Source organism: Dermacentor andersoni, chromosome 7, assembly GCF_023375885.2.
Source record: "Dermacentor andersoni chromosome 7, qqDerAnde1_hic_scaffold, whole genome shotgun sequence".
Taxonomy (NCBI): domain Eukaryota; kingdom Metazoa; phylum Arthropoda; class Arachnida; order Ixodida; family Ixodidae; genus Dermacentor; species Dermacentor andersoni.
In genome coordinates, this window is record NC_092820.1 from 167,671,517 (window position 1) to 167,696,051 (window position 24,535).

General features: G+C 46.9%; 1 protein-coding gene across 2 annotated transcripts in view; it reads left to right on the plus strand.

Annotated features, from left to right (window-relative positions):
* The first annotated feature begins 6,197 nt into the window (after positions 1-6,197).
* Positions 6,198-24,535, plus strand: part of Vps13B (vacuolar protein sorting 13B) — a 144,544-nt gene continuing 126,206 nt past the window's right edge. For both annotated transcript variants that reach the window (XM_050180286.3, XM_055071753.2), the window contains exons 1-12: positions 6,198-6,435; positions 6,638-6,749; positions 7,942-8,210; positions 9,183-9,477; positions 10,076-10,388; positions 11,353-11,543; positions 14,666-14,893; positions 17,544-17,775; positions 18,161-18,355; positions 19,054-19,223; positions 20,537-20,737; positions 22,963-23,275. In XM_050180286.3, the coding sequence (XP_050036243.2) occupies positions 6,663-6,749; positions 7,942-8,210; positions 9,183-9,477; positions 10,076-10,388; positions 11,353-11,543; positions 14,666-14,893; positions 17,544-17,775; positions 18,161-18,355; positions 19,054-19,223; positions 20,537-20,737; positions 22,963-23,275 (2,494 nt within the window). In that variant the 5' untranslated portion in view covers positions 6,198-6,435; positions 6,638-6,662. The remainder of the gene's footprint in view (positions 6,436-6,637; positions 6,750-7,941; positions 8,211-9,182; positions 9,478-10,075; positions 10,389-11,352; positions 11,544-14,665; positions 14,894-17,543; positions 17,776-18,160; positions 18,356-19,053; positions 19,224-20,536; positions 20,738-22,962; positions 23,276-24,535) is intronic.

Consider the following 24,535-nt stretch of genomic DNA (forward strand, 5'->3'; position numbering starts at 1 on the left):
ATTGGCTGGCATTCTGAGTGTAACCACTTGAGCCTGAGTGAGCGTGCGGTGTGGCATGCTATACTCTACGTTGTAGGTAGTAGTGTTTAGTGATTTCATTGTATGTAGTGGGGGTGTCCTTGTTCTCCGAGTGGTTGGGTGAAGCCGCGCGCACAGCCTCGTGTGCCACCTCGTTAAGGTTGGGGACGTCGCCGACCTTTGGCCCTAAGTGTTCTGGGAACCAGTATATGACGTGGTTCTTAATCTCTTTCTTTGTGACAATTCTGAGAGCCTGTGCGCAGACCATGCCGTTTTGGAAAGCTCTGATAGCGGCGATGGAGTCGCTGTAGATGCGAGAAAGATTGTCGTCGGTGAGCGCAACAGTGATCACAACCTGTTCGGCCTGTTCACACTTCCTTGCAATTACCGTGGCTGCATGTCTTGTGCATCTGCGGCCGTCCACAACCGCCACTGCGAAAGCTTTGTTTCCCGCGTATGCTGCCGCATCCACAAAAGCTGAGAGTTCGCGGTTCGCCAAGGCTTGGTTAAGGAGGAATTGCCCTCTCGCTTGTCGTCTGTCCCTCTTGTTTTCAGGGTGTACGTTGTGGGGTTCTCCTCCGTGCTCTTGGGACAAAGGAACGACACAGTACAGTAGTGCAGACAATCACAAGGGCATTTATTGCACCTTTCATAGATCAATGCCTGCTAGCCGAGTTTCTATCCCCAAAACATGCCAATGGGCGCGACAAATCTAGAAGTCCGACTCACAGCGACCGGACAGCGAGCGAATATGTTCGCCCCATGCTGGATCCCAACGCCTGGTCGTTCGCGCATACGGTCACGCGAACGGTGGCGCGTTCGAAGGCGGCCACGCGAGACAGTCTCGCAGAAGCATGGATCGGCGCACGCGCGGCACGGCACGTCCGTACTGCTTGCTGTCCCGAACCAAAAGAGAGAAGCGCCTTGTCTTCCGGCGCCCAAGTAACCCCGCCTGTCGGCGGCGTTAGCAGCGCAACACTCGCGCCATCTCTCATACTGCGCCTCAACCACTCCGACCGCCGCGGGCGCCAGGCCACGCGAGCCGTGCGGGAAAACAACATATCAGGGGACGCGTTATGCGGGAAAAACATATCAGGGGACGCGCGAGAGTCGCGCATCCCCACATCCCCCCAACCTTAAATCACTACATATTCCGGCGAAACATGTGACACGGTCTAACATCAACCCGTGCTTCGCGAACAAGATAGTACATGCAACATTGGCCGCGCCGAGGAAATGTCCACACGCTGTCCATAACATGCGAGCCGACGACATTGTCCCTGGGTACACCGCTGGCGTCCCCCGGTCACAGCAGCAGCTTTGCAGACTCGACGGCACGATTCCAGGCCAGGACTCCGGAAACGGCGACGCAGTAGTCGGAACGAGCAAGCGTCGCTCGCGCCGACGCGCCCTATTGGCAAGAGCCGCCGTAGCTGTCGGTGACCGCCGGCTCTTTTGTCCGCCGCCGAGGGTTGCGAGCTGGATACAGGAGGCCGCCGAAGTCACTGCGCCGAACTGGCCACAGCATCACCATCGCCCGGGGTGGCTCGATCGTAGTCCGGGGCAGCAGCGCAGACGATCTGCAGGTGACAGCAAGCCAGGGGTGACTCCAATCACGCTGCGTACACTCAACACACTCGGCAAACACTAAAGTAGTGCAAGGGAGAGGAATTCTGCATGCGCATCGCCCACGTGGTACGATGTTCAACTCAGCTTGCAAAAGATCGGGCAGCTACTCAGATGCTAAGTTCACGTGAACGAAGCTCGCTTCCTTGAGTCGAACGAGTAATTTCAATTCGTGCGAGGCTAAATAGAATGAGGGAAGCAAATTGCAACGCCTCAACGCCACGGTCCACCAGATTAATTGTGTCCCTCCACGTGCGACAGGCAGCTTCGTAAAGCCTTAGGCCTAAAGCGTCGCTACCCTGACAACAACCGGCATCCAAAAACAACACCCAAAATGAGCGCAAAACAGGCAGGCGCGAGGAGACGTCAGCTCTGTGAGGTGGTCCTACTCCTCTCGGTGCACACAGCATCCGAGTTGACGGCGCCCACCGTCCCAGACGGTGTCGGAGCGCCCGGTGCCAGGCCGCAATACCAGTCAGCCTGTAGTGGCACCCGCGGCCCGCGGCCACCCGGCTCCCAGAGCCGCGAAATCATCAGAGTCAAAGAGATAGGAGAAGCTGTTTACATGAGAAATTCGGGCCACCCACGAGGCTTCCATACTCACTCGCTTCAGGCTTGCCAATGCTCCGCGATCGCTTAGCCTCGCTCTCCCAGGAGGCAGACCACGTGCCTCTCGTACCGACGAATGTCATTAAAAAAAAAACACTTGCGAAAAGGCTTAGCATGTTGACATGTTCAAACACACTACAGCCACCGTCGCCTCGCTCAAGAAAGCACGCCGCCAATGCTAGCGATCAAAATCCACGCTAGTCCTACGCTTCGGTTCAAACAAAGGTCTCGAACGAAGCAAAACTGTTAAATCTATCGTCCGATGCCCCAGGAGGCCCACGTTGGGCAGCCAGATGTGGGGTTCTCCTCCGTGCTCTTGGGACAAAGGAACCACACAGTACAGTAGTGCAGACAATCACAAGGGCATTTATTGCACCTTTCATAGATCAATGCCTGCTAGCCGAGTTACTATCCCCAAAACATGCCGATGGGCGCGCGACAAATCTAGAAGTCCGACTCACCGCGACCGGATAGCGAGCGAATATGTTCGCCCTATGCTGGATCCCAACGCCTGGTCGTTCGCGCGTACGGTCACGCGAACGGTGGCGCGTTCGAAGGCGGCCACGCGAGATCTACAGTCTCGCAGAAGCATGGATCAGCGCACGCGCGGCACGGCACGTCCGTACTAGCAGTGCTTGCTGTCCCGAACCAAAAGAGAGAAGCGCCTTGTCTCCCGGCGCCCAAGTAACCCCGCCTGTCGGCGGCGTTAGCAGCGCAACACTCGCGCCATCTCTTGTACTGCGCCTCAACCACTCCGACCGCCGCGGGCGCCAGGCCACGCGAGCCGTGCGGGAAAACAACATATCAGGGGACGCGTTATGCGGGAAAAACATATCGGGAGACGCGCGAGAGTCGCGCATCCCCACAACGTTTCTGGGTATAGGTCAGACCGTGATCTTGGCGCGGATGTCCCGTGGGAGGTCTGCAAAGTCTTTTTCTATGTTTCCTTGAGCAAATTAAGCCTAGCTTCCCTAGGATCGTGCGCCCTGGAGGCGTCGTCGAAATACTAGAAAGCTGGGCGCGCTGCTAGGCTTCGGCAATTTCTTCCAGGGTGTTGTGCATGCCCAGGTGCCCCAGCTTCTCGTTGCTGGTGCTGGTCGGGATGCCGAGGGCTTGCTTGGTGACCTTTCTGATTTGGGCATTAAGTCTGTCTCTTTCGGATCGTGACCAATTGAGTATTGCCGCTACGTATGCGAAGTGACAGGTGACGAACGCGTCTATGAGTTTGATGACATATGTTCCTTGAGGCCCCTGTGTCTATAGGCAATTCTTCTGATGAGCCCGATATAGCGTTGTTGGTTTTGGTGATGAGCTTCTAAACAGTAGAGGCATTGACGTCTTTAGTCTCTATGATCATACTCAGGACTCTGATTTTGTCGACGCATGGTATGGCGTGTCCCGAATTGGTTCGTACGGTAATTTCCTGATTATAATCAAAGTTTGACGAGTATGGCCTGCGGCCCTTCTGCGTGGGTCTGCGTACGGGCAGCTCCGACTTGGTAGGCGAGCATCTGAGTCCTGTGGGAATTAGAAATTCTTCTACGTCTACGGTGTTCACTGCTTCTTGCAAGATGTCCTGCACCATGCCCGGGGTTCCTTTGGAGACCCACGTGGTGATGTCATCTGCGTATATGATGTGCTTGAGCCCGTGGATCTGTCCGAGTTTCTCAGCAAGTCCCGCCATGGTAAGGTTGAAAAGCATAGGGGAGATGACTGAGCCTTGTGGGGTGCCCCTGCTTCCCAGCGACAGTGTCTCCGTGGAGAGGTCGGCAAATCGGAGCGTAGCCGTCCTATTATCCAAGAATGACTTGACGTACGCGTGGAATATAGCTCCGAGGTTGAGTTCGGAAATGGTGTCCACAATCTATTGGTGAGAGAGGTTATCGAACGCTTTCTCGAGATCCAACCCAAGAATGGCCTTGGTGTTTCTAATAGGGTCATCAATGATTTGGTGCTTGATTAAAATCACGGTGTCTTGAGTTGATAGACCGGGTCTAAATCCGATAAGGGTGTGTGGTAACAGTCCCTTGTTTTCGAGGAATCTGGAGATTCTGTTCTGAACGGCGTGTTCCGCCACCTTACCCACGCACGACGTGAGTGCATGATATGGGTCTGAGGTTCTCGACGCCCGAGGGCTTGTTGGGCTTTGGCATGAGAACCGTGGTGGCGTTCTTCCATTCCAGCGGGACCCTGCCAGAAGCCCAGACCTGATTGATTCGATCCGCTAGGAACCAGACGGAGTCTTCGTCCAAGTTACGAAGGGCCTTGTTACTAATACCGTCCGGACCTGGGGCCAATGTGCCATTCAGGTTTTGAAGGACGGTCCGGATTTCTTCCAGGGTGAAGGGTTCATCGAGGTCAGGGTTGTCCGCTCCTGCGTACGAGAAACCGGGTGCCTCGGCCTCGTTTTCGTGGCTGCTCGAGAGTGGCATGTATCTCTCGGCAAGCCTTGCCATAAATTCCTGCTCGTTGGAGTTTTTGAGTTCGCGTTTCGCTGTCTTGTCAGCCGCCTTGGTCTGAGAGCTTCTGGTTTGACCTTTGTTAAGAAGGTGTTTGAGCAGGTTCCAGGTTTTTCCCGATGTCATGCTGCCATCGGCCCTTGCGCATACTTCGTCCCATTGTTGGTTGGAGAGTACCACACAGTGGTGCTCATTGCTCTCCGATAAAAGCCCGCGCGCTCGCTTCGGCGGTCCTCTTTCTCGCAGTGAAGAAGAAGAAGAAGAAAATTTATTAAAGAATTAATTATCACTGCGATTCTCGCAGTGAAAAAAGAATTTCACGGCTCTGCTATCGCAAACATCGGAGACTAGTGGAGCTGGGGGAAGCCCAGCAAAAGTTGGACTAAGGCTGTGTTCCAATACTCGCCGTAGATGGCTGAGTATATGCTAAGCGGATAGCGGTCGGTGATAGCGGTCTCGTCCCAATTCTCACGAAGACGTCAATGCAGACAGCTCATGTCTTCGTAAAGACAGCATCGAAGTCAAAAACAATGCAAAGCAGGCTACCTTGCGTAACCTTGCTGCCCAAACAAGATGACGGCAGAGCACGACGCTTGGAACGCCGACAGGAAGCTTGTCTGTGCATGAAAACGTAGACACGCTATCCTATGCCCTTAAGTATTTTTATAGGTTTGCAGGCGCAAAGACTTAAAATACAGAAATAACGTGTGCTTTTGTCAACTTTTTCTTGTTGCCGCCAAGTGGCGTCATGTCGCAGAAGCGTCTTCGCCATACGTCTTCCAGGCGATTAATTGGGTTACACACATAGGTTTCATACATGTTCCCATAGAGTTTCATAAAATAGTTATTGTAAGAAACTCTATGCATGTTCCCATAGAGTTGCGTGTTTCAGGCGCTTCGAAACGCGTTCTGTCCTCGAAGCTGTCTCAGCCGTCTCATTAGCTGTCTACGTAGGCTGTCTCCGATGCTGGCCAGAATTGGAACACAAGTGTGCAGTTTGGCACTAAGTTTTATCCTAGAATAGGCGTTCATTATGACTGGCACACCTGCCAGATTAGCGTCCAAAAGCCAGTGTCATCTTTCTCTAAAAGCATCGTACGTGATGTTACATGCTTCAGTGCGTCGTAATATGTTAACGAGACCTGCGTGCTGTGTCTCACACGCGTCTTGCGCATTACAATCAAATATGATGGGGAATTCTCATATCTAGTTACCACTCAAGAGCCCAAGTAGCCTTTATGCGTCTGTGATCAATTTTGGAAAAGGCGCGCACATGGACAAGTACCTCTCCGTGCAGTGGAGACTGGAGTTCCAAATTTCAAAAATATGAACTGAAGTACATGTGCAGTGAGTCGTACGTGCTGGCCGACTCTGTGGTGCCCGATAGATATTCGGCAGCACAGGGCGTATGGAAAATGCAAATATAACGATTTCTGCTTCAAGGTGGCGGCGACGATATGGCGGGATTTTGGCACGGCAGCGGCAACCCTGAAGAAATATGGCGGCGCCCACAGTAAACTTTCAGCAGGACTTTCAGGAGCGTCAATCAGCTGCGCAGGCGAGCGTAGGTAGTCCCCTTTCAGCGACTGGGATACAGCTGCCCTCTTCCCGGGGCATCGGACCAGCGTCGCACCATCGCATGCGTGCTTGTGACCTTGCGTGCATCCTTCGGTAGGCGCTGGCCCGTGTAAACATGGAGGATCTAGCGAGACGCTAGTAGCAGGTAGCACCGATCTTTACTACGTGTAAATAACCACTATCATCAGCTGCGCAACCCGTTGCCTTGTTTGGGTCCGTCACGAGCCGAGTGTCATATCTGATGGCCGGAGCGCGCCGTCTAAACATAAACCGCAGAAGATTGATAGTGTTGCTTGTCTTCGACGGCCGGTGTTTCGTGTCTCATGCGCGATATCATTCCCTTTCAGAGCGAAGAGAGATCCCTGAGGAGTCATGTTCAAAATAGAATCGTACGTGACTCCTCTGATCCTCAGCTATGTGAGCAAGTACGTCAAAAATATTCGGCCAGAGGACTCCCAGGTAACAACACCGCGCTTATTTGTTTATATAATATGTGGATGTGGCATTAAAATGGAGATACTCGCTGGCGAATTAATCCACCTCTTAATATTAGTGTTATACCGTTGGAGCAGTTGGGTATAATGTTCGTTTCGTCGCACTGCTTTGTATTAATAAACGATGTGGTTTTGTGCGCTAGCGTATATTTACTCTTAAAGAAAGAAAGAAATAAAGAAAAGGTAAAGGAGGTTACATTAGGTAATGCACGTTTCTCGTCCTTTCTTCTCTAACCCCGTGATCATTTATTTATCCAATTATAATGAAGCATTGCTCCCACGAAAAGATTGTTTTGCCTAATTACTGTGCAGTTTTGTGACGTGATCAATCGTGCACCTTCACAAAAAGAACTGTAGTGAGCTTGGTTTGTAGCAACAGCCGATTCTCACGTCACTGCGGGTGAGATTCAATGCCAACCTCCTGGTGACAATTGATCACAGGTTGTTGACCTGTTGCGGTGTTAAGTGACGGCAGCGGTAGTAGTTCTGTCAATATTTTTTTAAGGAGCTTCTTATTTTTAAATATTTTTTAATATTTAATTATATTAAATTAATTTAATATTAATTTCAATATTTTAATATTGTTATTCTGCAGTTGTCTGCAGAATAAAGACCTTGACACATCAGATAGAAGTGCCATAATCATATGAGCATTGTCAAAAATTGGACAGGTCGCGGGATCAAATCCCGACCACGCGGCCGTATTTATGGGGGCGAAATGCGAAAACACCCGTGTACTTAGATTTAGGTGCGCTTTAAAGGACCCCAGGTGGTCTAAATTTCCGGAGTCCGCCACTACGGCGTGCCTTATAATCAGACTGTGGTTTTGGTACGTAAAACCCCATAATTTTTTTTAATTCGACAGCTGACACCCAAAATTGATGGTTCATTCCGCCCATAAGTTTTTCGCCCATTCATGTGCCATGACCAGGCTTTTAGTCTATTAGTGGGTGCACTTTTGTATCAAGTTTGACTTTCCTCTGCTATGTCTACATCTTGGTTATCTCAGTTTCATGTAAATGGGATCACCCGAGGCATAGGTCATAGTCAGTGATTGAATGTGTACACAATTGGCATGTGATAACAAAGAGAACTAGGCACATAGGTTAGTGACATCTGTATAGCTGTCATCATTCTTTTACTTATTTGCCCCATAGCTTTCACTCTGGGGCGGTGATGCTGTCTTCAGCAACTTGGACCTACGACTTGAAGCACTAGAGCAAGAGCTGCGGCTTCCTTTTCGCCTTGTCAATGGTCACATTCACGAGTTGCGCATTCACGTGCCATGGACCAAGCTCACCTCAGAGCCTGTTGTCATCACTGTCAACACCATTGAGTGCGTGCTACGGCTTGGTGAATCTTCAGCCAGCTCCTCTTCATCCTCCGTGTCATCAACACCTTCAACAACTCGGTTTAGGCGAGTAAGGTATGCAAATGATCTCCTTCTCTTGTATAATAATTGTTTTGATTTTGACTCCCAAATCAGCACTGTAAGTTGCAAGGGACACGTTAGGGGAAAGCTACAGCAGCAAGACATGGAATGGTGGTAAGGGAAATAGGCTCTGAGGAGGGCAGTTTCAATGCTTTCAATGCTCAATGCTTCATGGTGCTGCAATTACCTAAATATCTATGAATGTGAAGCCACGCTTCTTCTTCTCACAAGGAAGTGGATGCAAGCATGTACAGTCAGCCAGAAAAGTTTACAGGATAGGGATTTATGAAAAAAAACTTAATTCCAGTGAAGCCTGCGCACATAGCCTCAAGTAATAGGATGAGTAGGAGGAAAGAAAGGGAGAAGGCAGAGATGTTAACCAGAGATGCATCTAGTTGGGTACCCTACACTGGGGGACAGGAAAGGAGGAATAGAAAGATTAGGTAGAGAGAGGAGGGGGGAGAAAAGGAGGTGCGGTGAGTTAGTGCAGGTACGCAAAGGGTCCCACCAAGTCAAAAGCATTCACACAGGCCAGTTGCCCTCAAGAAAGACAAAAGTGCCTTCACAGCCCTGTGGGCTGGCAAGCAATGGAGGCAGCTTCAAGTAGCACCTGTTCAATGTGTACATAGTAGCCATCACAACCTACACAGTGATGTAATAAATTATAACTCTCATGGCTCATTACAGCAGAAATTCACATTTGTCATGGAACCCACATTCCGCAAACTTATGTGGCCGGCTATATGTCTTTTTACAGCAAATGCCTTAAGATAAATGACATAAAGCATTTATAATTCTGGAGGAAGCCACATCTCAGCTTCAAGTAGAAGTGACAATTTTTCTACATCAGGAGCTTAATGTACCAATTTAGTGTGACTTAATGTTTTTCTTTGGTATCCCTTTAACATCTTGACAACCATCTGGGATAACGAGTTAATGTTTAATTGAAAGCTGATGTTTATGCAGCTCTGCCCGTGCTATCAGCCCTGACGGCGGCAGTTCCTCACAGACCCTCACTCAGCCCCCTGGCGGTTACCTGGGCGGCCTGCTGCAGCGCGTGCTACACAACATTACGATCGTCCTCAACAATGTCATCCTCAAGTATGCTGAGGAGGACCTTGTCCTCTCACTCAATGTCAAGGCCATTGAGGTGGCCTCTGCTGATGCCTCTTGGCAGCCGGCATTTGCACAGCTGGCCACAGAAGACCCTGTGCTGCGCAAACTTGTCTCCATGGAAGACGTCACCATTTGCCTGGACAAGGTGTGCAGAACGTCAGATCCAGGTTATGGAATGAATCCTGTTGGACGACTGAAAAATGTCGTCCGAAGTGCTTATCTAGCATCCCAATTGTATGTCTATGTCTAGCAACAAAGCCGCCTCCTAATAAAGCAGAGGTTATGTTTGTTTAAATCTAAGCCAGCTTTGACTCAGTTCATGCATGAAAACGGTTCACAGGAAGGAAGAAAATGTATCCCTGAATGTAAGCTAAGAGAAAGAGCAAAAGCACAAATTTTTGATATTTGAAAGAGCGTTTGAGCATTTGCATTAGCTAGCTTACTTGCCTCGCGCCACTGCCCATCTCCTTGTCAGCATAGTCTAATTCTTTGTCAGTCTGCTCCCACCAAGGATAGCCCTTTTGACAGGAAATAGGATAAGTGCCTTGTAGCTGAAAATGTTTACATTGTTGGGCATAATGTCATTTTCTGATCTGCAATGGTCGCAGTAGAGGATTGCATTAGGTACACTAACTGTGCAACCTGCTATATTGTAGTTCACCAAACAATGCTAGCCACCATTGCTATTGCAGAAGCACATCCGGCTTGAAAGCCGAGCTCCTCATTTTGCAACTTGAATGCAGCGTGATGCCAGTGGCAAGATTGAGGCGTACCAGGAGCCCCTGCTCTACCGGTGCTTTGTGCTAGGGCGGCTTCACATGCGTTATGATGGGAGTGGCCGTCCAAGTGCACTGCGTTTCCACGTCTCGTGTGAGCGGCTCGATCTGTCGCTGACTGATCAGCAGCTGCCACTGTTTGTGCGCCTCTTGGAACTTTGCCTGGCACTGTACTATGGCCGCCTCGCGTGCAGTCCTGTGGAGGAATCTCGTGACGCCCCGTCACCTGACCAGTCGCAGTCTCCAACATCATGGGTGTCCTCCGGCACCACTCCCGCTGGTGAGTTTGGTGATAGTCCCTGGTGCTTTCAACTTTGTGCAGCAGTAAGCTAAGGCTTACTGTCTACAAATGTAAGATATGTTTGATTCATGCATTCTTCGCACCTTTTGCACAATGCGCTGCACCACAGCCTTCGATTCCACGGTGCGAAAACCACTCTGCTGCACTGCAGCCTTCCATTGCAGCTTGGTGCAGGTAATGTTCCACCATGGTACAGGGAACCTCTTCATCTTCCGGCGAGCTGGTGCAGCCGAGGTGTATGGTATCATGTAGACGATGCTCACTAGGGTAACGTTTGCTGACACAGTGGGGCATTTCCAGAGCACATTTCCAGAACCCGCATCCTCCATGTGATGTATGCAATGCTCTACCATCACATACAAGGATAGCACACTAGTCTTTATTGGCCAGTTGCCTACTTGCTTGTTCACATACTACATGATGCCTGTGGTTCATACGGGGTGTGCTGCACTCGCTGCTATGACTCTCAGTGGCACTGGCTATTGCCCCCAGACTAGATCTAGCATGCGTATACAAATACTGAAGGAAGTGGATGAGGGGAAAGCCACTGTCATAACTCAGTTGGTAGAGCATCGCAATTTTTCATGCAGAGGTTGCTGGTACGGGTCCCACCAGCAGCAAGTTGTCTTTTCTGCCACTCTAATTTCCCTTTTCAATATTATTCCTACATTTGATCTGATAAAACAGTTAATTTTGCAGATTCTTTCCTGGCTTCATTGTTTGTTAGCCTCATATAGTCATTTCTAACAAGAACTCGTGTGCCTCGATTCCTCAGATTATTTTCTCTCAAGGCCTGTATGTTTGCTTTTTGCCTGCTGACTACATTGCTTAGTACATCTGCGGCACTAGAAACTACTGAAATCAGTATGTTGCATTCAAACTCTATGGAATGTCACCATGCACTCTAAATTGCACTGTCTTTCTTCTTTTTTCAATTCATCAGAGGGGGACCCTGGCAGTGAGCAGGGATGGGGAGCTTGGGCGTGGTCCATGGTGCCGCAGATTCTGCCTACCTGGGAAGAAGAGGCACTAGGGATGGATGACTGTGTTGGTGACCCTACATTGGTAGACACAGGCTGGCCCACATTGTACCACGTGGGCTGCTACGTGGCAAAAGCGACCTGTGTCTTTAAGGTGAGTCTCTTGAATAGAACATTCAGGATGAGCCTCCCAGGCAGAAAAACAGAGTGGCATTGTATTTATTTGATCAGATGCTGTGTGCGACATATTGGGGCAACTCAGTGGCTATGGCCTTGTTTTGCATAGCACAAGGTCTCAGGTTCAACTGCTGGTTCCAACATTCGCATTGCGATGGGGTTGGAGTGCAAAATCACTCGTGTACCATGCTTTGGGTGCGTGTTCAAGAATCGGTGGAGGCCAAAATTAACCCAGACACCTCCACTATGGCAGCCCCCAAAGCCCTCTAAGCAGCTTTGGGACGTTTTACAGGGCGTCTACCAACCGGGAAAACCGGGAGAACCGGGAATTCTCAGGGATTTTGAATAGTCTGGAAATACTCAGGGAAAACTCGGAAAATTTGTGCTTCTATCAGGGAAAATTAGCTGTAATTTTATCGAAAGCGAAAGAAAGTCGGCATAGTGCTGGCTCGAGTAACAGAGGGATCGTAACGAATCGTATTTTGGCGCCGTGTCGTCGGCTGGGGGAGTTTCCAGTGTGCAATCAACGACAGACTTTCCGGACGCCAGATAATTCGGACAACTTCGCGGTGCCACCACGTACCCCATAGAATCAATGTATAAGAACGTCTGAAATTTCGGACGCAAGAACGCTTCGCCGTCCGACTTTCCGGACTTTTTGCCGTGACCGCAAGTCCGAAACGGCACTAATCAAAGCCACCATTTCCGCCGTTTTGATTACCTCGCCGCCTTGAACCGGCGCTCTCCGACGCAGATCCGCTGGCAGCCGTAGCCACTACCGCGGCAAACGCTAGCCCGGTGCTTTGACGTTCGCTATTAAGCTTCTTGCCGTTCAGTGCCATGTTTTTATTGAAAGAATTCACCGCTGTCAGCAACGGCACCGACTCCGCCTTTGTGGTCTTCGCTATTGGTTTCAAAGCTGGGAAAGCACGGCGCGTTGCAGAATGCCATGTCCCGAAAGTTAGTCTCGCCTCAATGCAGCAATATCACGCGGTGAAGCATACACGAAAGTATTGCAGTGAAGCATACGAAGACGTATTGCAGTGAAGCATAAGAAGCACGGGAAGGGGCAATTGTCACGGGACACGGTATGTATTCCTTAATTGTACACGCGTCTACACGCCATCTCCTGTCATAGTAAGAGCACCGATATGCCTAATAAGTGTACTGGCAGGCCTTTTCGGATGTGCCTGTGGCGCTTTGAGCCCTTAAGGGCAGTAAAATTCATGCATTAATTTTTTCGAACTGCCTGGTTTTTCAGACGTTTTCGCGGCCCCTAGAGAGTCCGAAAAATCGGACTTTGACTGTAAAACTGACCAAGAGAATCCTTCAAATGGTCTGTGGGACGAATGTGCGGTGGAAGGAGGACGTGAACAGAAAGGACTTATATGCAATGGGGAATGAACAAGAAAGGAAGCGTGCTGCTGCTTCTTTTAAGGAGCTTGAGTGTTGACTGACACCGAGATGCAGGTGTCCTTCATTCAAAGCAAAATAAACTCTTTAAAGCAGTGAAACGCAACACTGAGGCGTTGTGCGCGGGATGAGAGTACGTCAGGGCAGTTGAGGTTGACCCACCAGCTGTTGAGAGAGAATCTCACTTATGGCAAAGTTCAGGCCTCATACCAATGAGCTTGCTATCAGTTGATAGAAAAGCTCACATCCCCTTAGGTTACACTGTCCACATTTGTAGACGCGGCCTATTTTTGCCATTTCAGTGCAGTGGTAGCAAGGAATAGAGCACAAACATTAAGCCTATTGAACATTCTGATAACCTAAATTACTTCCATTTTACTTCAAAGCGATATGTATCATTACAGGATACTGCTTTGGTGAAGGCACTACCGTGTTTTACGTGACATTTGATGTGGAGCATGTCGGTATCAACCTCGAAATATATTTTTTCTTTCTTGACATGCTTGAAGCCAATGAATAACTTGTGCATGTAATTCGAGCAGGGGATTTAATCATTTTTATGAAGAAATGTAGCATGACTGACTTTAAATTATTCAAATATTTAGTTACTCTGTAATTACAATGACTTATAATAAAATACTATAAGAGTCATTTTGTTCTTTCAGTGGAGTCTCAAGCAACATCTATGTTTCACGCATGTATCAACAGTCATTCATAATTCGTGACTGAAGGGGATATTCAAAAATATTCATTTCCTCATGGATCTCCTTTTTATTCGTATTTGATAATGTTCACTTTGATTAGCAATGAGTCTCACTAATCTTTTTAAAGGTATTTTTTTTTGCTGGGCACTTTACTAACACCTCTCTTCTGATTTCTTTTTGAATAAAATAAATGCTACTCCTTACTTTTCAAACTGGATTAAGTCGGTTTGTTTATCTTTTAGCATGATTACTAGAGAGAGAATGATAGCATCAGGCAACAAGGTGTCAGCCTGTCTTGACATAAAACAAGGTTCTGTGTCAGTCAGGGAATATTGCAAAGCCACTCAGGGAAAACCTGGAAAATTCAGGGAATTTGGAAATGTAAACTTGGTAGACAGCTTGGTTTAGCCCCACAATTAATTAATAATATTAAGGTATGGGTCAGTCATCAGCTGTACCGCATTTAATTGTCAAGACCCATCCTTACGTACAACTTTTTGAAGCAAAATTTTGCAGAAGAACAAGCTTCACCAAAGATCAGATTTTGAATGCATGCTCTTTCAATATCGGTAGATACCACTGCTAACTGTTTTAATGTTGCTGGAACAGCATGAGGAGGATGGCGCCAAGGGCAACCATCTTTGGGAGTGTTCCGTCAAGGTAGGAAGCTCCAGTGGTGACGGCAGCAACATAGAGAATGAAGTTGAAGAACAAAATGGAACTTCATTGTTGCTTCGAAATCTTGAACAAATGTGCGTAGCTAGTGTTTCCATTATTCTGTGCATCGTTAACGACGTCATCCACAGTTCTGGCTAGTAGTCATGTACTTGACTTGTGTTAGCCACACTCTGCCGAGATTTCAAAAAAGGTGTGGGTCTTATGCAACTATGTACAAAAAGATTTGTGGGGCTCTGCAATGTGACAACTGAGAGATGTGGCCTTAGGTGATGTGTGGAGGCTGCAATTTTGTTCTTTCTTGCAGACGACGAGGGAAGATGGTTTTGCAGGCCGTCTTTCTTCATCGCGGCGACAGAACACGACCGGGCGAGCACTACTGCAGCTGGAGTTGCATGGTGCCACATGTGAGATGGCGCTGCAGGGGCTTACATGGGTGCACCTCCAAGTGGGAGTCACGGGGGCCGCGATCTCTGGATCTGAGCGCTGCGCCTGTGGATTTGACGAGGCAATGCGGCGTAATGGCAGGTCAAAGGTGTGTCTTACTGTTTTTGGGCCGCAACCAGATACATGCGATTTTTGAGCGACAAGCGACAGATTGTCGCTTGTCACATTGCCAGTCTTTGTCCAGCCAGAAAATTTCATTTGTAGCTCAGAATTCCGTGCGGCGATTTCTGCTGGGTACAGCGTCATTGCACAGCAACATGGCAGCAACCAGTCCACCTGCTTCAATCTGAATATGCTCTTGCAAATTGCTCTGTACTGTGACAGCAGCAAGTAAATTGTAAAATCAGCCATCGCTTCGTTTCATCTCAAGCTGAGGTCAAAGTATTGGCATTGTTTTGTAGTTATTACTGAGATCAATTGTTTGTTTTGACTCTGTTATGCCTCGGATGCCACCGAGAACTGTGAAAGTGTTTTGAGTTTTGCCCACCAGATGCCAACCATGGCATTTCATGCTGGTATCCTGGCGGCATGGGACGAATTTCCACTGGTGATAACAGCATAGTAAAGCTAGCTTTAATACAGCTTGGTTAAAATATTGGTTTCATGGTACATTTGTGCTAGGCGCACGATTGTATTTATTTGGACAACAACGTAAATTTCTCACAACTTTTTCTTTTTTTCATTGTTGCATCCAATGTGACAGTACATCCATGACATCCAATGCGATGTGACAGCATGAAAGGGTTTGCCTGCCATGTCGCTTGTCGTTGTCACTTGAATGTTGCATGCACGTCGTTGCCGCTTTAGTGTTTCATTGATATCAATCTTGTGGAATGAGTTATGCTCAAAAGATGACATGTGAATGGGTATTGTGCAGTATTTGTTTTGGATGAGCTAATTAATTGCACGCCTAGCACAGCTCACAGCATGAGGTATTATTCACACGTACAGCATTCCAAAAGCCCATTTTATTCTATGCCATGTCCTTATATACCTGTGAGGGGACCACAAATCGGCTACAGTCGTCAAGCGATAATTCACACTTGATGGGGACTGCCTAAAGGTCCAAATGATCGGGAGTCCAAAGCATCGTGTTTATCAGAAAAGGATAGTTCAGCACAATGCGTTGGCGGGCTAGTTGGTGCGAATCCATGAATACTTTGTTTAGATGTCCGTTCAGAGTAGCGCCTTGTCCTGTCGTTTTTCTTGTGTCTGTTGTTTTGCGCTAAACAAAGTATCTTTGTTTAGATGTCAGTTGAGAGTAGCGCCTTGTCCTGTCATCTTTCTTGTGTCTGTTGTTTTGCACTAAACAAAGCATTCATGGATCAGAAAAGGACTTACTTCATTCCACAAGTGTGGCCAACAAAACTTGTTGAAGCTTTGCATGCACATGCACTTGCCTGTCACTTGGTCAGTCTGCATTACAACCATTGTCATGCTGTCACTACAGATAAACAAAAGGACAGTCAGTGCATGTACCACATCTCTACCCCTAGCAACTTACTCGTAAACAGAGGTTGACTGCGCTCCAATAGCCAAATGTTTGCAAGTTTCTCTAAAACAGCCGATGTCTGGCTCTTCCCTTGCTGCTCTCATTGATGTAAACATTGAAGGTGGAGTTGACGGCGCTTAAAGCTGCTTAATTTAATTAAGCTGCTGAATTAACCAATAAGAATTTATAATAGCAATCAAAGATGTTATTTGGGACTATGCTACTATTAAACATGTCTAGGAACATATACTGAATGTGTGGTACTGGCATGACCAACTTCAAATGTAGCCTTTACAATTTAGTAGCTTGGCTTGGCTTGTCCTGTGTTTTGGGCACGGTCGGCAACTACTCCAAAACGGTCAATGCCGGATGGTTGGCATGGCATGGTCGGCAACTATGGGTCAATTAGGCTTCACTGTTTTCGGTTTCGAGGAGACGCCAGTGACATATCAGAGTAAAAACATCTCCCTTTCTGCTCGACTTGGTGAGCAGATTAGCACATGATTGGCAACCAAAGTTTGAATTGTCGAATGGTGCGCAGTAAGATGTCTGAAATTCCAGTCGTCATTATACAGTAAGTCTATGTAACTAATGGCGGTGCCCTGAAGCTGTTCAAATAATCAAGCATGTCTGAATTATTGGTATCCGTATTATTGGTAAGCAATTGTACGATCTACACACCTTCTACATGTATTGATATATTGTGTTGTGAAAAATAGCAGCACGGACATTGTTCGTGCCATGTCAAAAAGGTGCAGCTTATGAACTTTACTGGCAGTGGCTACCACTGCCCATGACTCTACCACTAGTTGTGTGCAGCCTGTTGGTGCTGCCAAAAATATGTGCCCTTTGAATGAACAGGGGTGTTTTAATATGCTTATCACTCTACTCTGTATCAGTGGTCGAAATATTTTGTAGAAGTTTTTATTTTTCTCTACCTGTTTCCAAACCAAGAGTAATAATTAGTGTTCTTATGGCAGCAAAGAAGCTTAGTTAGCCACATATTGTTGCCATGAGGAACTCAAGGTGCACTGCAGCGACTGGCAGACAGCGTCATATGATAAACTTGGCCCTTGTCTTTAAACAGCACAGCGTGGTATGATACGACACAGGCATGATGCGTCTGTAATAGCACTAGCAGGGGTAAATAACCACTATAAATGACGATGTGTTTGGCATGAGTCGTAATACTTGCATGCTAGCTGGGGCAGCAATGTACTTTCCAACAGCTCTGCTGTTCTTTCAGGGAGCAGCCATGTACCTGAGAGCTGGAGTCACTACAGGTGGCCACACGTACAATCACCTCACAGGCTCGCTCTTTGACCCACTTGCACCTGAAAACTCTGGCCAAATTCGTGAGCCTGAGCCTGGATTGGACGCACACGTCGAACGACTTACAGAGTTGGCCATGGCCGAACGCTTCCCGGCCCTGTGCATGGACTACCTGTATGAGCTGCAAATTCCCGAAGACTGGGATGGTAAATCCCTCTTCTGCCTTTGCAATTCTTATGTTTCATTTTCTCACAAGACAGAAGTTAAGCTCCAGTACCAGTTTCAAACACTGGTCACCAAACCTATTTTTGCTTCTGCAGGTTTTTCTGCAGGTTTTTCTGGTATTCACAATTAACAACTATTATCACAGAGGCGACACATTTCCAACCTTTACCGAGCAAGTGTTTAACCTGTTGAATTAATCTCTTGTTGCAGATAACGAATTAATTGTGTCACCATACACCCACATTGTGTAGACAAAAGTTGTCTGCATGTCTCTTTAATGAACAGTGAAAATGCTGTTTTCTCTTTTTTTGGGGGCCTAATTGCTACTTATACCTTTATCGCCATTTTTTTTTCATTTCTTTTCAGATTCAAATGAAGCTGAGGAACCCTGCACTGTTGCATTTCTTGAGAGCTCGAATTGGGTTGAGCGTTCCCTGTGTCGCTCTGTGATTGGTCCCCTCATTATCGACATCACAAGTGGAACAGTGCATCGCCTTGAATGGATCCTGGAGTGTATCACAAATGGTCCTCCAAGGCCGACTTATGGACAAGAGGAAATCGGTATTCCTTTCTTCTTTGTGCAACAATGTATTCTCACTTCCAGGTTTAATGAAGCAGAAGCTGTGAACCTCACTGCGGCACTGCGGAGAATGTTTAGACTAACTTAGGGCAGGGCAGTCCCAGTATCTGCCTCCAGGGGTAGCTGGTGAAGCCTTTTCTTTAAATTCCTACAGGCATGGCTGCTGGACATGCTGATCGGCAGTAAACAATGCCATGTCACTGGAAATTTGTTCAGAGTGTTTGCCTATTTTAAAAATTTCTAATTAAATTCGAATTTAGATTGGTGGCTGTGGTGCTCTGCTACTGAACAAGAGATTGCAGGCTCAGTTCCCAGTGACAGTGCCCAATTCAGACAGAGATAGAATAGAGTGCGCTTGTGTGCTGAGATTTAGATGCATGGTAAAGAATTCGAAGTTGTCGGATCGACCATTCACATCTTGAGAACACCCTCTCATCAGCTGTTCTTGGTAACGAATGACGATTTTGGCCGGTCTGCCATTTGAAGCTAAAGAGTTTGAATTAATTGAAGGCATTGATTGAATTAGGCAGTTTCATGATGCATTGAAAACGTACCAGGGTAATTGAAGGATTTATGTGTTTTAATTAACCAAAATAATGAATTATTCGAGTCCAAATTATTGGGAATCGACTGTGGAACATTCCTGAGATAGGCAGTTCATGTGTACCTGGATTTTCAGCGCCCCTACCATTCCCACTGGCCATGCCAAATGAAGAGCAGCTGGAAAGGCTTTGCCAGTTTGTTCCAAGCCGCACATATCGTCTGGCCATACTGAAGCCCCGGATTAGACTTTGCCCTGCCACACACTCAACCGGAGACAGCCCACGACAGAAGTCTGTGCTCCGTCGGGTAAGGGTCTTCCAGCTACTTCTTTCTGAGCTACCCATAGTGTCCATAAGCTAGCTATATGTGTACTTTTTTACCCAATGTTGTCAAATTACTGCCAGTTTTCAAACCTTGCCTACACGTGCCACAATAACATGACACCTTTCTGTTGCCTACTGTGCCTGATGGCCTAATTGCCAATGGCACCATATGGCAGGCAATGAAGTTGAGTTGCGTATGACATGTCCTCAGAGATCATTTGGTGGTAAAACATGGCCAAGCTTGCTACCGCATGACAGACAAGGAAGAGTGGCCACTCACGGTTAAGTCATCCCAGAAACCATATCATGTGTAAGCTGCTTCTGTTGGTTGCCATGTAGCAGGGCCCTCTCCAGAGTTTTCTTGGCGAGGGCTGGATGCAAATAGACGGTTTTGCATGTGTGTTTCAAGAGTGTTTTCAAGTTATCCTAACGTAGAAGACGCACTTTTATATCTTTTCAAATAAAAGAAACAGTTGTTGTGCCTCACAAATATTCATAATTTTTGTGTGTTTTACGGCTAAACTGAATTTGTATATTTCTGACCACCTGCAGATTAGAATTTTCATAAATCTGTGGGGTTCTATTCTGCCGCGCAACCAGGGCTCGCTGTTCTCCTCCTTGCCTGCTGTATTTCTGCAGCGAAAACCAGAAGTTTGCCAGGGTACCTGTTTGTAAACTGAAAAATCTTCTATACTCTATAGAAAGCAGTCACGTGAGGTGTGACATTAAGCAACTGACGGTAATCTAGAAGCATCGCTTGATCACATGTCTGTGTTTTTCTATAGGTCACTTGTGTGCTACCAAAGGTGTGGTGTTTTCTAGAATAAGAATTCGTTATGAACTAAGGGTGGGACAAGAAAACATTGGCACCTAACATTCTTCACCTCCTACCCACTGGGTCGTCAGACCAATATGCATCATTCTAATTGGACGTTCTTGAAGAGGAGGAGCTTTTAGCTTGTGAATGATAACTATAGTGTTAACCTTGTGGAAAAAAAATATACTAAGATGTTGGAGTACGAGCTGACAGAGTTGTGATGTGTGGTAGTTGCTCTTGCCACCCATATGAATATGCCATACATATGCCTCTGCAGGACGAAAGGCATATGCATACTCTCGCTTTCCCGTAGAGTTTTGTGTGCTGCTTTTGACATTAACCAGTGTTTTCTAACTGCATGTCTTCTACCTGTGTAGAGTTTCTTGCAAGCGTGCATATGAGGATTTGCTTTTTTGACCTGTATGGGCTTTCGCAATGTTTCAGTTGTACGTTCATTCTCTTTATTTGCTTTTGAGCAGAAGTTCTCGCGAGATGAACCTGGCCCACCGAGTGCGCTGATCAGCTCCTGCCTGCCCTTGCTGGAGCTTCAGCTCGAGTGCCTCGACATGTCACTGTCAAAGCCGATGTACCCGCGAAGGATGACCGCCCTACTGGCAGTGGATGAAGGTGCACTCCCAGACGCTGTCCGGCAGCAGTGCTTCTCTCACACCCAAGCAAAGGTAGTGACAACTTTGCCAGAGGGATTGCACTACTGTAGTAGTACCACACAGCTGTCTCAAGCTTAAAGGGACCAACAACCAAATTTTATGCTATCCATTTTTTTTTTTTGTGTGTAACAGAAGGCTTACCGGTCACAGTGTCCAGTCCTACAGTGGTAACTTGGAAAACATTGTGGAGCATGTTTTGTAAGAGTTTTTCGATCAACAGTGATGATAAAGTTGTACGCTGGAAACATGTTGGAAACAGTTATGTCTGAGTGCGATAGGGATTATACGCCGGCATTTATGGGAAGCAGACGACAAGTACGGCCCGAGCTGTAAGAAAGTAATATTTTGTTTATGAAGCCAATGTTTATGCAGTTCATGCTTTCTGAATTGTAGAATTATTTCTTCAATAATGGCTATGTGCTTTCATGGTTTCCTGTCCAACTGCTTCGGTCATATACAAGTCGAGGCATTCTTTTTAGCCAAACCAAGCTAAGTTTTTTAGAGTAAAGTGATGCTATTACGGCACCTAGTGCAAGAACCTATATATTGCACAATCAGTCGATGTCATTTCACATCTCACAGGAAAACCACAGAACTCGGAAGTGCTTACTCGCAAACTCACATGCATATAAATGCATGTACAAAAGCACTCGCACTGCGATGCAATAATAGATGCCACGGCTCTGCCGCTCCACTTGTTGCCTTGAAAATAGTACTGCTTGTTAGCGTCAACCTTTTTAGCTCGTAAAGCACATAGAGTAAAACACAAATGCCGATGTAATATAAGGACAGCAATTTTTGAACAGTAATTATAGTGCACTTAATAACTGCCGGCTTATGAACTGAGCGCATTCATATCATAATATCGAGGGTTCACCACCAGTTAGCATGTAATACTGTTCTTTGCCACTTTCTGTACTAATTTAAATTTATAATTCCTACTTAAATCACAAACAGCATGCTCAGTTCTGTGACTATAAATCACGTCTTTTTTTTTTTTTTCATTTCCACCTACGTTCTGTGACATGTTCTGGGTGGTTGTCGGTCCTTTACAGTCAAAGATCGATTTTTCGAACGCGTTCGCGGCACTGCCACGTACTCTATAGAGCCAATGTATATAAGAACGTCTGAAATTTCGGACACTGAAACCCTTTGCCGTCCGATATTCCTGAGTTTTTGCTGTGACCGTATGTCCGAAACGGCATTAATCAAAGCCGCCACCACCGCCGTTTTTATTACTCGCAGCCTTGAACCAGCGCTCCCGCTTGCCGATCCTCTGTCAGCCGTTGCCACCAGCGCGTCAACATTAGGCCTAGCTGCTTCGATGTTCACTACCATGCTTCTTGCTGTTCGGTGCCGTGTTTTTCATTGAAAATATTCGCCCCTGTCAGCAATGGCACCGACTCCGCCTTTGTCGTCCTCGCCTATGGCTTCCAAGTGAGCAAAACACGGCAAGGATCAAGCATTGCGTGACGCCGGTTCCCACAAGTCAGCTTCGCCGTAATATAACGGTGTTACGCAGTGAAGCATATACGATGTATTGCGGTGAAACATATAAAGAGCTAAACGGAACCGCTGTCATGGGACACATTATGTTATGGGACACATTATGTTACGAGCACTGATACTCCTACTAATAGTACTGGCAGCCCTTTAGAACTATTTTGGATGTGCCTGTAGCAATTTGAGCCTTTGGGAAATAGTAAAAGGCATGCATTAACTTTTTCAGACTTTCGATTTTTCCGACGTTCTTGTGGCCCTAGGGTGTCCGAAAAATTGGACGTTGGCTGTAATCAGCTGAAGTTTAGACTTCTTTGTTTGAAAGCCCCATAGATTGAAAAGAGCAGGGCCTCGTGACAGACCTTGTCACTAGGGGATTTACATAGTAGATGGTCTTGACAAAAACTACATGTGCATATGCAGAAAGCTAGCCGAGCCTTGAGAGCATAAGCTAGTGTGTCTTTTGACAGCAACAGTGAGTGGGCCATAAGTGAATGGGTAGACTGGGTAGGGAAGTAACAGCAACATCAGCTTGTGCTGTCTACTGACACTTTCTCATAGCAGCTGATCAGCATGTCATTGTCCTGGCTTGGTAACTGAATCACTCTAATCACACAGACACAGCTAGTTCTCATTTATATCAGCAGGCAGCATGAGTAGCTGCTATGGTTACCATTACAGTGCAGAAAGAATAATACAAGGGGCGTTTATTTTTCTTTATAATTTTCTTTCATCAGCTTTGGGGCCTGACTGTGGATCTAGCCGCTGCGTCAAACAAAGCATCAGCTCGTCCACCAGCTCGGGCAGTGGTTTTGAATCCAGCATGGGCTACAATGACCATGCACTCCGTCTTGTGCCCCGGTGTCCTGTCTCATGGCCCAAACAGCCTGACACGGTCATGGAGCACGTTGGAAGTGGGCCCGCTGCACTTTTCGGCAAGTAAGCAGCGCGCCATGGCTGCCTTGGGGGTGTTGCTGTCCTGGCATTCAGGGCCTGCAGTCACCACTACACTGGGAGCCTCTTCACTTCTTGGGAACCTTGTTCATGAAGGTGAGCTGTAATATTTAATTCAGTTCCGTTCAGTTTTATTTTTCTACATACCGTATTTACTTGATTCTAACGCGCCCTCGATTGTAACGCGCACCCGCTTGCAGTGACCTAAAAAGAGAAAAGTCCGTTATAGTACCGCGCACCTCATTCTTTCATTCAGAAATACAACTTTCTCTCATTTGGAAAAAACAAAGATTTACTCCCAATGCACTGAAGTTACAATAAACAAAAAAATCGCAGTTTTTCCCAAAAGGCAAAGCATCGATTACGATAGCAAATTAGTAGACAGCTATACGAAAAGTAAGGATAGTAGTTTTATCGGCTGTATAAACTTTTAAACATTCACTTACCAGCTAAATGAACAAGCATGGGGTCAGGCGTGCATAGGCAAACATGATCACATCTCACTCAATGACTGCGAAAACTTAATATCAAAATGCTGGAGCAAGAAAGTGCGGTAGCATTAGCGAGGGAATTGACAAGGGAATGCTCTAGAACATCGCACGCGTAATGCGAAGACGTGGGATCGTTCCCCACCTGCGGCAAGTTGTTTTTTTCATTCACTTTCATTGCCATTAATTTATCATTTCTTCAATTTAATTAGTAAGTACAAGCAATTTCTCCTATGTTGTCCTTGGTGCCTTTATTTGTTGGCTTCTTATGATATGATTAATAAAAATCAAGCCACTCAGTTAACCCCCTTTCTTCTCATTCATTATGGTCGAGTCTGGCATTTTCATTCTGATACAGCACCAACATGGTCATCGGCCATGTTGCTGGCACCTCAAAACTGAAACTGGCGAAGCCTAGTCGATCTAATAGTCACTGACCATGCCCAAACCACAGGACAAGCCAAGCCACAAAGTTGTAAAGGCTGCATTTGTGATTTGCCCGATTTGCTGTGCGAGTTCCATTCCATTCTTATTGTCTGCCCTTTATGGCTGGCTGATGCCATTAATAACATGGGCAGAGCATCGCTCTGACCACTCACGATGCGCAAAAAGAAATCGCATAAAAGGCAGTCATTGCTAGAAAGTCACGGGCACCAACTGTTCAAGTCAAAGGCAAGCGTGTGTGTAACAACATGTCGACAAACTTGGGTTGTATTCTCAGGCAATCACTTTTGAAAGTACTTTTACTTTTGCTACATTTTGCAGGACTAGCACCAGACTTGTCAATGGGTGGCAGCGTTTCTGCATTGTGATAAGATAGCATGCTTTGCACTGTGCCAAGAATGCCGTCGCTCATAGATGCCTATGC